The 12,254-nt window shown below is 40.4% G+C and overlaps 1 protein-coding gene across 17 annotated transcripts in view; it reads left to right on the top strand.

Moving 5' to 3' along the window:
• svila (supervillin a) overlaps positions 1-12,254 on the top strand; it is a 101,277-nt gene that overhangs the window by 63,040 nt on the left and 25,983 nt on the right. For 13 of the 17 annotated variants that reach the window (XM_088072292.1, XM_088072282.1, XM_088072293.1 and 10 more), the window contains 8 exons: positions 1,079-1,143; positions 1,716-1,852; positions 2,931-3,026; positions 3,448-3,862; positions 4,545-4,610; positions 5,398-5,842; positions 8,476-8,620; positions 10,844-10,976. In XM_088072292.1, coding sequence (XP_087928418.1) covers positions 1,079-1,143; positions 1,716-1,852; positions 2,931-3,026; positions 3,448-3,862; positions 4,545-4,610; positions 5,398-5,842; positions 8,476-8,620; positions 10,844-10,976 — 1,502 coding nt within the window. The remainder of the gene's footprint in view (positions 1-1,078; positions 1,144-1,715; positions 1,853-2,930; positions 3,027-3,447; positions 3,863-4,544; positions 4,611-5,397; positions 5,843-8,475; positions 8,621-10,843; positions 10,977-12,254) is intronic. The other 4 variants (XM_088072287.1, XM_088072296.1, XM_088072285.1 and 1 more) reach the window with 3 other exon arrangements.

Raw genomic sequence — 12,254 nt, 5'->3', positions numbered from 1 at the left:
TTACTCTATGGAAGGCTTAGTTTTGATTCACCAGAGCCTAATTTTATACCCAAAAAGTCAAAACTGTTTTGGCTTTATACACAAAGATGTCTGATAACACCTGAACACCAGACCCCAAGATGACACCTATTCATTCCAATGGAATGGCTTAAAAAAGTTTGTATCTTCTGGGTTTAATTCTGCAATATGCAGCCGACTGAATATGACCAGCAGTGTTTCTTTTCCCAAAAGTTCCTGCTCCGCCCATAGACTTTACATTGTGATTACATCACTGATTTTTTAAATCACTTTTCTCAGCTGTTGGAAAGTTTTACAAATATAAAACCTCCGTAGATCAAACATTCATAATTGAAAGAGTCATGATTGATCTTATTTGCAGTTTGAACTGTCTTGTGAACAGTTTTACACACTTCTCTTTAACAGTGATGGTCTAAATTATTTTTTTTGTTGTTTATTTTTTTTTTTTTTTTTACATTTTTTGTCTTTTTGCTGCAATTCTGTGAATGACCACAAATTGGAGGCAAGGATGAGCTGCATTCTTGAGCATCTATTCATGCACCACTTAGCAACTTTCATAAGAATGAACAGGGCCTTCAACTCAGTATCTTGTTTGTGAAGCCCTAGTGCTAAGCTACTGTTGCTATGCCTGTCAGGCTTTCCATTCAGGTACAGCACGCAAAATTTTGAAAATTTTAGTATTTTTTTCATACAAAGGGTCCTTGTTTTCGAACAGGCATAAACTAAAACAAGCTTTTAATTTCTAGCTGATGACTGTTGGCAACTGGTGCTAGTTAGCAGATTTTATCAGCGGTTGCCAGCTAGCTTATTAAGTATACGTTAGCTTCACAAATTGTTGAAACTTTGTAATGTTTTCAACTTCAGTTTCAGTTGTTTATTCATGGAGTTGATAAAAATGTAGATACAAACATGATTTCAAGTAAAATTAGACATTTGTGAAATGAAATGACTACTCTGGAAAAGGTTCTTCAGTATGCTCTTGATGGCTACAACCTTCATTCTGTATATGCAAAGTGTCTATTGTCATTATCGTCTTTCCTCTCTGCCTCTCTCTCTGTAGCCGATGAAGAAAAGCTTGATGAACGGGCCAAGCTAAGCGTAGCAGCCAAGCGCTCTCTCTTCAGGGTGAGCTTTAACTATTGGCTGTTTGTCCTCTTATTTCTACAGATTGTTTTCCTGGTTCCAGACACCAAGCACGGAGAAATGTGCTTTCAATCATGGACACAAACACATACACATTTAATTTTCTATCCTCTTATTTCTGTGAGGATTTAGAGATGAAAACTTGGAAATACTGATTTGATTTCAGCAAAGGCATTCACTGGAACAAGCATTTTTATTGGAGCGCATTCACTCCACATCTGTGAAACTGACCTCAGACCTGCCCCGTAGTCTCAGGAGATACTTACTTTTTCCAACTAGCTTTGATAATAGATACGATATTAATATACTCAATCTGTCTCTAATTACTGTTATGCTAATTCGGTCTATTTCAGTGGTCAATTCAGTCATCAAAAACACTTCCATTACAGTTATTCCCTTGTCAGTGTGTGAAGCCAACGTTTCAACAGTGTTTCACTTAAAAAACAAAACAACTTCTGAACTCTGCTCTTAGATTATCCCACTAGAGTAAAAGAGAAGTAAAATACTCCATTGATTTAAAATGATTTTTCCATATTTACTCCATTTCCATTCAGGAATTGGAGAAGAGTATTGATGGCGGAGCTCCAAAACAACGCTCCAGGAATGCAGCGGTTGACAGGAGACTGAGACGGACACAAGACCGATCCAGAACTCAGCCCGTCACCACTGAGGAAGTAGTCATCGCTGCCACGTAAGTCTCAAGTTACTTTTTTTAAATGCTGAATTAAAGGAATAGTTTGACATATTTGGAAATGCTCTTCTTGGAGTTAGGTGAGATCGATTCCACTTTAAGGTGTGTGTGCAAGCATATAGATAGAGGCGGGGGATTAGCTTAGCTTAGCATAAAAACTGGAAGACTGGGGATCACTGTCTTCGGCTGCTGGTCACCAAAATATAGTTACAGCTCATGAACCCTTGTTAACCCTTGCCACACCGTGAGATTTTTACTTTTCGTTTATGATTACAAATGAGATACAGTGTGAAAAATAGTGAGTTTTAAAGGCACATGTAGATGTGCAGAGAGCCATGCTAGCTTCTTCCGCTTGCTTTCAGTCCTTCTGCTAAGCTAAGCTAACTTGTAAGATAGCTATCTTTATACTTAGCTCTTCAGACATGAGAGTCTTCTCATCTCATATGTCAGGAGGAAAGCAAATGAAGGTCTGGCAAACTATTTCGTTAAATCAAGCACAATCAGAGTACTTTAAAGGGTCAGTTCAGCTAAATTACACAAGTGTTCACCTCTCATGGTATCTACGGTACGACAATGTATCGTATCATATCATAATGTATCGTATTGTATTGTATCATATCGTGTCATATCCTGTCATATCGTATCGTTATACAGAGTGATCGGGAACACTTAGTCTGGAAAGATGAGTTGGTTTTAAATTTTGTAATGTATAAAATGTCATTCTTAAGTGCAGTCAGCAAATTTCCGTCTCCCTCAGACAATGTTTTTAGCATATTAGGTGTTTGAAAGTTCCACATGCTTCATGATGCAGCAACATTTCCTTATTTTGTTACCCTGATGTCTAATCCTTCACATCTTCTGCAGTTCAAAATTTCATTTCGTCATGATTTCTGAAATGAAATTTTGATTTAAGCGTTCAACCACATTTTCCTAAACCTCAATATGCTTTTTTCCCTTTCCTTAAGCTCAAATGAACCTTTTTTCTTAATTCCCTGGAAGTCATCTGGTTCATCTCTCGTGTGTTTTCTCTGTCACCTCTGTGTATGTGTGACTTTGTCCCTGTCCTTCACTACTGTAGCGTCCCCTCTCACGTGCCACACATGGTGACTGTTCACACTGCTGTAGCACGCGTCCCTAGCCCCACCCTAGTTTGCAGCACTGTCCCGCCATACAGGTACATGGCACGGATCTGAATGCTCACGCTGGCCCACAGTGTGTGACTAACACGATTGATGTTTTCTGAATGCTGCTCACACACCACAGCATAGTGTTCTTTCAGAGTGGTATTCTCACTGGTGGGTTTTGCCCCACAGGAAGTGAAGAGTTTTGGTGCCCTCCTGTGTGATTGATGGAAACTACATGGTTTTACTTAATGTCATAGTTCTTTTTGTGGTGAGCATGACTCACTGTGTGTGTACCAACCCTTTTTAGCTCTGTGTTAAACCTTTTACTGGATGTCATTACTTGCACACAGCTCCATAATGCTGCCTGACATGTAGCATGCCACTTGCTAGCTTGCATGAGCTCCTTCCATGCTTACAAGAAGTCTCCCTTTCTCCTACCTCTTTGTCTCTCGGGTGTCTTCCTGCCCTCAGCCTGCAGGCATCCTCAAAGCAAAGTGCCGCCTCCCGGGAGCAGGCACGGGAAGCTCGGCAGATGCAGGAGGCGCGGCAAGCGCAGGAGGTTCGGCAGATGCAAGAGGCGCGGCAGGTGCAGGAGGTTCGGCGGATGCAGGAGGCGCGGCAGGTGCAGGAGGTTCAGAAGATGCAGGATACTCAGGAGGTCCAGCGCTCTAAGCCAGTGTCCACAGTGGAGGAAAAAGACCAGAGTCAGAGTCAGAGTCAGGATGAGCCTGACCTCTGCACCCTCAGCCTGGCAGAAAAGATGGCCCTGTTCAACAGACTGGCTCAGCCTCCAATCAGGGTTACCCGCACCAGAGGTGACACACGCCAGCGCAGGGCCAACGCTCGTTACCAGACACAACCCATCACACTGGGAGACATGGAGCAGGTAGGGGGAACAGCAGGATCAGTTGTAGTTTATCACCTTACTGAAATCCTCCTTTTAAAGTGAAATTATTTTAACTCAGTGGTTCCAAACTGGTCAAGCGACGGGGTCCAGATTTCTCTTTAATCATTAATTGAATATGAATTACCACATATTCAATTTTATTTTGCAACCCACTTTTGGACTGCAACCCACAAGTTGGGAACTGCTGTTCTAACTCATTACTTTTTTCTAATGAGAACATCTTCCTGTTTTGTTAGATTGTAAGGTTTTAGAAAACGGAGGATTTTATGTAACTCATGACCCTAATTTTTGGCTATGGAGTGTCATTTTTATGAAAACATTGTCCGGTGAGAGCAGACTGGGCTTTTTTCTGGACAGACAGGCACTAAAATTGAGAGTTTCAGACAGAGAGTACAACAATACAGGTATACTCAGGCAGACAGCATGAGAAAAATAATGTTTTTTGTTCATTAAATCATTTCAACATGTTCCAGTACGCACCCCAAATACAAGTATGAACCTGGAAATGAGCGCAATGGGTCCCCTTTAAGTAAAAAAAGATGATATCAAGGAAATATTATTGGTATCAAGTGGTAGTGGTAGTGCAGTATCACCCATTCTTACTTGAAATATAGAGAAAACATGAAGCAAGCATTGTAGCATGTGCGTGTTTCTGCTCCAGGAGCCTTCAGACATAGACGTCAGGGACGAACAGGAGCTGTGTGACAGCCCGGTAGAGCACCTACAAGTAAGGTTCCTCTGAAAACGATCACCATGCATTTGCCCAAGACAGTGGAGGCTGACACAGTCGCGGCACTCTTCTCAGAAATGACCACACATTTCTGTGAACACGTGCTGTGTGGCATCCATGTCCTGTGATTTCATTATGCACTGCTCGGCTTCTGATTAAGTTCTGACTCATCGTGCTGTGTCAATGAGGCTGTGATGTGTGGATGGATAATGCTGCTGACCATATTTCAGTCCGGCTGAGAGCTGAGAGATGCATCTGTGGTGGAGGAGAGAAAAACAAAAGGACTTCAACTCTCGTTTACCACTTGGACTGAAAGCAGCTTTTTGTCAGGGACTTGCTCAAACTGGTGCCTGTCTCAGAGTGCATGGGAGAGAAAATTGGAGCAAGAGATTACAGGACTATTTTTTGCTAGATTTTTCTGTGTTTTAGATGGCTGTTTACTGCTGCTTGTCATTTGTTACTCATCAAAAAACTGAGGTCAGTTCACAAACTTATGAATTTTGAAAGTGTCTTTTGGCTACAGCTGGATGCATTGTGCGTAGGGGGGGTTCCTGGCATGGCTTTGTGATGTGGGCTGCGAGTGACCGTCTAGATAGGCTGCCCTTTGATGCTCAGGAAGTGCAGTGAGTCAGGGAGGTGGTGATTACTCAGCGGGATTCTCTCAATTATTGTGTGTGTGTGTGTGTGTGTGTGTGTGTGTGTGTGTGTGTGGTTTGTCCGACCTGTTTCTCAGCCTCCGTGGCAAATAGACTCACTTTTCTCTTTCTACCTCCCTGTTCCACAGCTCCAAAACAGTACTGGCTCCCACTTCGGCCACCCTTCAACTTCACCACCCCCCTCTGCTCTGAGAGAAGGCACCGTCTCCACTGACCACGCCGGAGACATCCACATAACCAGAGCAGCAGCCCGGGTGGAACCCCCTCGCTACCCGGACGGCCCTGCCTGGAGGTCCCTGGGAGAGGACAGAGCTGATCTGGGAGGAGGGAAGAGGAAGCTGCCCTCTCCTGAGGGAGCAGTCAGACAGGCTGCTCTGCCACAGCCCCAGACTGGAAGAGAGAGGAGGGAGGTGGAGGAGGAGGAGGAGGAGGGGCAGCAGTGGCAGGCCAGAGGGTGGGGAGACAAAGTGGTACAGAGCTCAGAGAGACACATGCTCCAGGAGAGGCAGGAGGCGTATCTGAAGGAGGACGGACACAATCAAGACAGTCAGAGGAGCGGTGCCGTCAGTGGAGGTAAGAACAGCAGAGAGAGAACTCTTTGTGCAAAATGTGATGCTGCATGATGTCAGTTTTCTTTAAAAGTAAAAAGAATTTAAAAACAAAATGACGCTGCATAGTTGTAGGAGGTGGGCTTTAGATATTTAATAAGCAAACTGTAAGAATAAAATGATAGCACCCATCAATGTCAGACTGTACTTTACTGCACTTTAATGGCAAGGCTCACTTAGTTGCTGAGTTCCCTCTGCTTTTTTACGCCAGCATTTTTCTGTTTTTACTCCGGAGTCGCGGATAACCAAAAAAGAAATCAAACTTTCTATCAGGATGTCATGAGGCAACCAAGACACGGCGGCGGTTGTCAACATCATCGTAGGAAGTCTGTGGCGAGCTATAATTGGGCTAATATTGTGTTGTCTGAACCCAGCATAATCCTTCACTGAAAAGATAGACATCAAACACATCATTTTTTATATTTAACAGAAAAATATATTTGAAAATTAATTAGTTGCTTCAAGTAAATACATTTAAAATGGAAAAAAGTGCTTAAAAAGTCCTTTTAAAACATTTTAGCCTGATGATAAGATGGCAAGAAGTTATACCTGCTAAACATATTAGCATGTTATAGTTGTCAAAAATATTGTCTCATTACCATAAAGATATCAACTTTTATATATAATTTATTAAGGTTGCAAGGACTTTTTTGGTGTACTTTTCAGCATAAAAATGTCTAAAACGACTACACTAATTTATATTTATATTTTCTTTTTTGTTGTGTTCTTACTTTGTCCCAAATGTCTCCAACATATTTAAACCCAGAGAAATTGGTAAATTTAATCAAGGGTACGATCTGTGTATTTGGTCGTTGCCTGTCAGAGGCGTCATATCGGCTCTGTGCATAAATCAGGGTTGTGCTTTTCTGCCAGAGACTGTTTATTTAGTTTTAAGCCACATTTTTAGGACACACTTTTTAGATCTAGGTCGTTTATTGATATGTGTTACTAGTCATCCGTTGATTTGTAGACTGCTGTTCTGAAGTCTAGAGTTTGGCATCTGGGCCGTGGCTATCTTGTTTTTTTTTTGGAGCCAAAAGTGACCTTATTTGAAGAAGAGGTTGACGTTGTGGAGAAGTGAGGAGTGGATCTAAGTCACAGACTCTAGTGACACCTCGCAGACAGCCTGTCACTCAAGAGGTCCTGTAGTTAAGTATGCGCAACTTTAAGGTTAAATAAAATATAAATGTGTGAGTTATATAAAAATGAACCTCCTGTATTGATGTCCTGAATGTTGGAATTAGCTATAAAGACCAAAAGGTTTTTTTTGTTCCAGGCTGTAAACATGTTTATTTCTGCTGTAAAGTTGGGCATTTTAACATGGAGGTGTGTGGGGATTGACTCACTCTTGGAGGCAGCCTCAAGTGGCCATTACAGGATCTGCAGTTTTTGGCACTTATGCATTAGCTTCATTTTTAAGCCTCTGAAGTTGCCTCTTGGTTTGAAGTAGGCTTTTAGTCTTTGGACGACTGGATCTTAACTATTAGAGAAATAAGCTGTGAAACATTAGCAGTAGCTCATCTCTAGTCCCTGCTGTATTAAACAACTTTGGAAAAACTCAGATTTTTAATGCAAAACTGCTTTATTTAGTATTTTTTTCTGGTTTAAATCACCTGGTGTGATTATTTGGGAGAGGAAAGAGTCCTCAGCAGGTATTTTTGCCATAAAAATCTCCTGACCAATGAACACTGAAGGAATTGTAAATGAGAGAAACTGACTGTAATGATGGCATTGCTCCGTGGTGTCTTGTTTCAACTGAGACCCCTAGCAGCAGAAAACTACATATTGCTTCTTTAACAGAACCAAATTTAAGAAATCAAAGTGATGCTGGATAGAAGCATAAATTGGACTTTAAACATTTAAAGAGCAAACTGTGAGACCAAATAAACACCGGCATCACTTTCAGTCACAGTCAACAGACATTTTATATTCAACCACATTTCCTGCCTTTGTGTCAGTGTCACATTCAGATTGTGGTTTTCAGGCTTCCTTTGTGTCTGAGCAGCAGTAACTTTTGAGCCAAACACTCTGATTAAGACTCTATTAGTGTACAACTCATCATCATTCGGGTGATTTTGTGGAGTCATAGAGCAGTTTGAATGAACAGACAAAAAAACAGACACTGGTGCCCGACAAGCGAACATCAGTGATTCTGTGAGACAGCGTGGGTTATTTGATTACAGCTGTGGCAGGGAGGTTTAAATCTGTGAGAAGTGTCTGATGAGAGCGTCTCGGTAAGCATGAAAGATGTTTGCTCCCACGCTGTTTTGTGCTGCTGAGTTTGCACTGTGAGAGCCACCACTGTGCTTTTACGTAGTGGTGGAACTTTCGGATTATTGTGTTATTTTTAAGATGTTGTAGAGGGGGAATATCGGGAAATTTGATGTATGGATCAGTTTGCAGAATATATATATTTATTTATTTATATATAGCTATATCTATATATATCTTTGCTTTTTTTTTTTTTTACATCAGCCCTTTCTAGCTGCATAAAGATGCAGTTTAAGTCTAATCCCCTGTATTAACATTTATCTATTTGCTGCCAAATTATTGATTGGCCTCTCTCTGCTGTGTGCGCTTTCGTGCTTGTGCTCACAGAGCTGCCAGACTCCACTGTGGTAACATCCAGAGCAGTGACTGGTTCGCAGCCTCCAGCGGCAGACATAGACGGCGTGGTTCAACCTGAAGAGGGAGACGAGATGAGCGACATGATGATGGCCAGACACATGTCCATCAAAGAGAGGTAAGCTAGAAATGTTTTTAAGCTGAGAGAGGCTCGTTTTCTTCTTTTGTCCATTGAGAATGTTGTTTGTATGTCCATGTGCAACCAATGTTGAACTTTTCATTTAATCTGAATGCTGTTTACATCTGCTCTGAATCTCAACAAAAGTATGTTTTATATGGAAGGTAGAAGGTAGAATGGACATCTACATTCATACTGAAGCTCTTGAATGTTGTTAAAGTTATTGCATCAATTTAATTTAATGGAATAAATAGGCATATTGTTTCTTTAGCACACAAAATGCTTCAATGTTGTTCATCATGATATGAAATCATTGCAGTGCATTATATTATATTATATAAGATTACATTACATTCTATTCTGTAATTTATATTATTAATATATTGTACATTATGTCATTATTATTATTATTATTATTACTATCATTATTATTATTATTACTATTATTATTATTATTATTATTATTATTATTATTATTATTATTATAGAATGGAGAGAGACAGGAAAGTGGGGGGAGAGAGGGGGTATGACATGCAGTACAAGTTTACAGGTCGCAGTTGAACCTTGCAGCTGCAGAGGCCGCAGCTTATGTGGGGTGGACGCTATACCAGGTGACATAAAGGTTGTCCCATCGCAGTGCATTTTAAGTATGCTTGTTCATTATGTGCATTTTAACTTTCCCTTTTAGTGAAGCTCAGTACTGGACAAGTGAAACGATTACATAAGTGTAGTTATGTCATGTTGTGTTAACAAGCATACTGGTTTGACTGGTCAACAAACCAGACAGCGATTAAATTGATTGATGACATAATAGAAGTCCATGTAAACTGCTGTTAAAAGGTGGGTGCTGAGTTCCAGTGTGCTCCAGTTGTACACACCTCAGTCACTCTTTCACCGTGTCAGCACGTCTTTGAGTCTCTCCCAGTTTAAAAGGATTTTTCTGGAGGCAGGATCTGTATCCCAGATACAGCTGGAGACATCTATTCAGTGTCACTTTCATCCTGTGTATTTGGCATTTCTGTTGGGCCCTCGGGGCAGAACAGGACGCCCCCTCACTGGGTCACAGAGGGGTGGTTGTTAGAGGGGCAGAGGACACTGCCAGCTCCCTGACCCCTCCATTATGGGTCTGCTCTGCTCCCTACTTGGACATAAGAGCTCAATAATTGAACCTCTGTTCTTGTCACACTATACTTCACTTTGTGATCTTATCTTCTATGTTCTTTGTATGTTGTCCCACTTTTTTCACAGCTCATTTAAAAGACTACATGCTCTGATTTTGTCATAGATTGTCTTCTTACATGTTTGGCCTACAGTTCATTTAGCTGAAATTCAACATAGCACTTTTTATTACTTTAACTATGTTTTGACCAAATTCTGTCAAATACTCTCCCAGCTCCAGTTACTCTGACAGACATCTCTAAGTGATCATTATGTCTTATTATACTTAAACTGTGGACAGTCTGTTTATATACAACTTTACAGTATTTCTGACTGTGGCTGCTAAATGGCAGGCTGTCTGCCTCTGCTCAGTGTCAACAGTCCCATAGAGAGACTGCAGGGCGCGTGGCGGCGTCCCTGTTTTTTGTTGTTGTGACTGGTTGAGATTAAAGTTGAGGGGAAGCAGAATGGAGTTTTTAAAAACTGCAAAACTTCCAGTAACCACATGCACAGGCCTATCTGTCTTCATTTCAGCACTGTTATATTGAGTCTATACTTTAATATCTGTGCTGAAGGTTTGGTCTGATTGCTCTGTGTGTCCTTTTTTTTGTTCTGTATTTGTCGTTGGCTAAATATTTTTAAAGCCCAGTTTTTTACAAGCTAGTGTTCTTAAATTATTCATTTAAAATAAATATGAACAAAAACGTACATGTCAAAATGACAGGTTGCGATTTTACATGCTTTGCATGTTTTCGCGGTTGTTTTTTTTCTAAAAATTGATGTGTTACCATCAGGTGTATATTGTATTCGCAATTGCAATTTGAGGGTTAATAGAAACCTTTATAATGTTGCCATTGTTGCCTTCACCATCCTCTTATTTCAGTCTGTAGTATACATTTGATGTCACAGTTCATTTTTCCAAGTCAGTGCCTCCTAAAAGCCCATAATCTCTCTGTTTAGTTTATGCATATTGTATAATATGCCTACATATATATAATTGTGTAATTTTAACTTTTTAACTTAATTGTAACATTTCTCCTTCTTCTGCTTCGTCTCCCCCCTCAGAGTGGCCTTGTTGAAGAAGAGCGGTGAAGACGACTGGAGGAACAGGATCAATAAGAAGCAGGATGCGGTGAAGGTTGCCGTGGGCGACCAACACGCTCAGCTCTGGGAGGTGGAGCAGAGCTTCAAGAAGAAGGTAACCACCTGACCTGCACACTCACTGCTGACTGAACACATCACCAGACGAGCCTGAGACACGTCGTCTTGCTCTGATATCTGTTACATCGTGTGTGATACAGTTATGACTGTATGCTTCATTCATGTCATGTTTGAATGTAATGGTAGCATCCTGTTTGAAACACAGTACTACCTACCTTTCAAAAGCATCCAAATTGTGGTTCAAATTCCAGTCGGTACCTTCAAAACAAGTTCAAACACGTGAACACTGCAAGGGAGCTGCTATTAACAGCCACTTTAGCATTCTACTGTGTGCCTGTGAGACTTGAATGCAGCACTAACACAGTGGCAGTGACGAGGCCTCAGTAATTTGATTTGATCCGCAGTGTCGCATTATGACACTGTGGATGTACGAGCCTCTGAAGTCAGACTGTGTTTTAAACTGAGTTTCAGAGATGCTTTTGATCTTCTTCTTCTGACATGTAACTTTAGAGTCAAAGGAATGTCAGAAGGACGACAGCCATTAAATAATCAGTTTTGCAGTAGAAACCTGCAAAGGCACGTGGTAACAATTTTGGATATCTCTAAACAGAGAGGTTGTGTATTGTCCATGTCCGTGTCTTTCTTTTGATCTCTTTGTCTCTTTCCTTGTGTTCTTTCTTCATACAGAGCTGTTGCATGTTTTTGTGCTTGGATTGTATCAAGAGTTACTCTGCATTTATCTCAGTCGTGGCAGTAGAACAGATACCAGTCGTATCTGGATCAGTTGCACGTTATTTCATGGGGCTGTTTCATTCCGTGGATATGGAAGTCTATGGTTGCCGATATTAAAATGAAATCATTTAATTAAAATGAGATAGTTTTTTTTATTTGTGTGTGCATGATGCACACAATTTTTATGTAAAACTTCAATTAATATATTAAAAAAAAAGAAATGTAGAATTACAACCGAAAATTGAAGTGAAAATTTAATTTGGAAAGATTTTCAGTGTACTGTTCAGCATAAATAAATGTGATACAGACATTTAATTTGAAGATCAGCAGACATTGTGTGACCTAAATGTGAAATTTAAATTGCAAACTGGCTTTAAATGTAGATAAGCTAAAGCACGAACATAATTTAAATGTAAGATATCAGTTTAAAATTCAATTTTCAAATTCAACGAGTAAATTGTCAGCTTGTAAATGTACATTTCTCCTTAATTTAATTGTATTGCCATTATTATGTCAATATTGTGGTTAGGAGTATACTAAAAAGTATTGTGCAAATATCATTTTAATTTTGATAGTAGTTATA

This window comes from Plectropomus leopardus, chromosome 21, assembly GCF_026936395.1.
Source record: "Plectropomus leopardus strain MGB_pleo_1.0 chromosome 21, ASM2693639v1, whole genome shotgun sequence".
Classification (NCBI taxonomy): domain Eukaryota; kingdom Metazoa; phylum Chordata; class Actinopteri; order Perciformes; family Serranidae; genus Plectropomus; species Plectropomus leopardus.
Note: the sequence above shows the minus strand (reverse complement) of the source record. Positions and strands in the feature narration are given on the sequence as shown.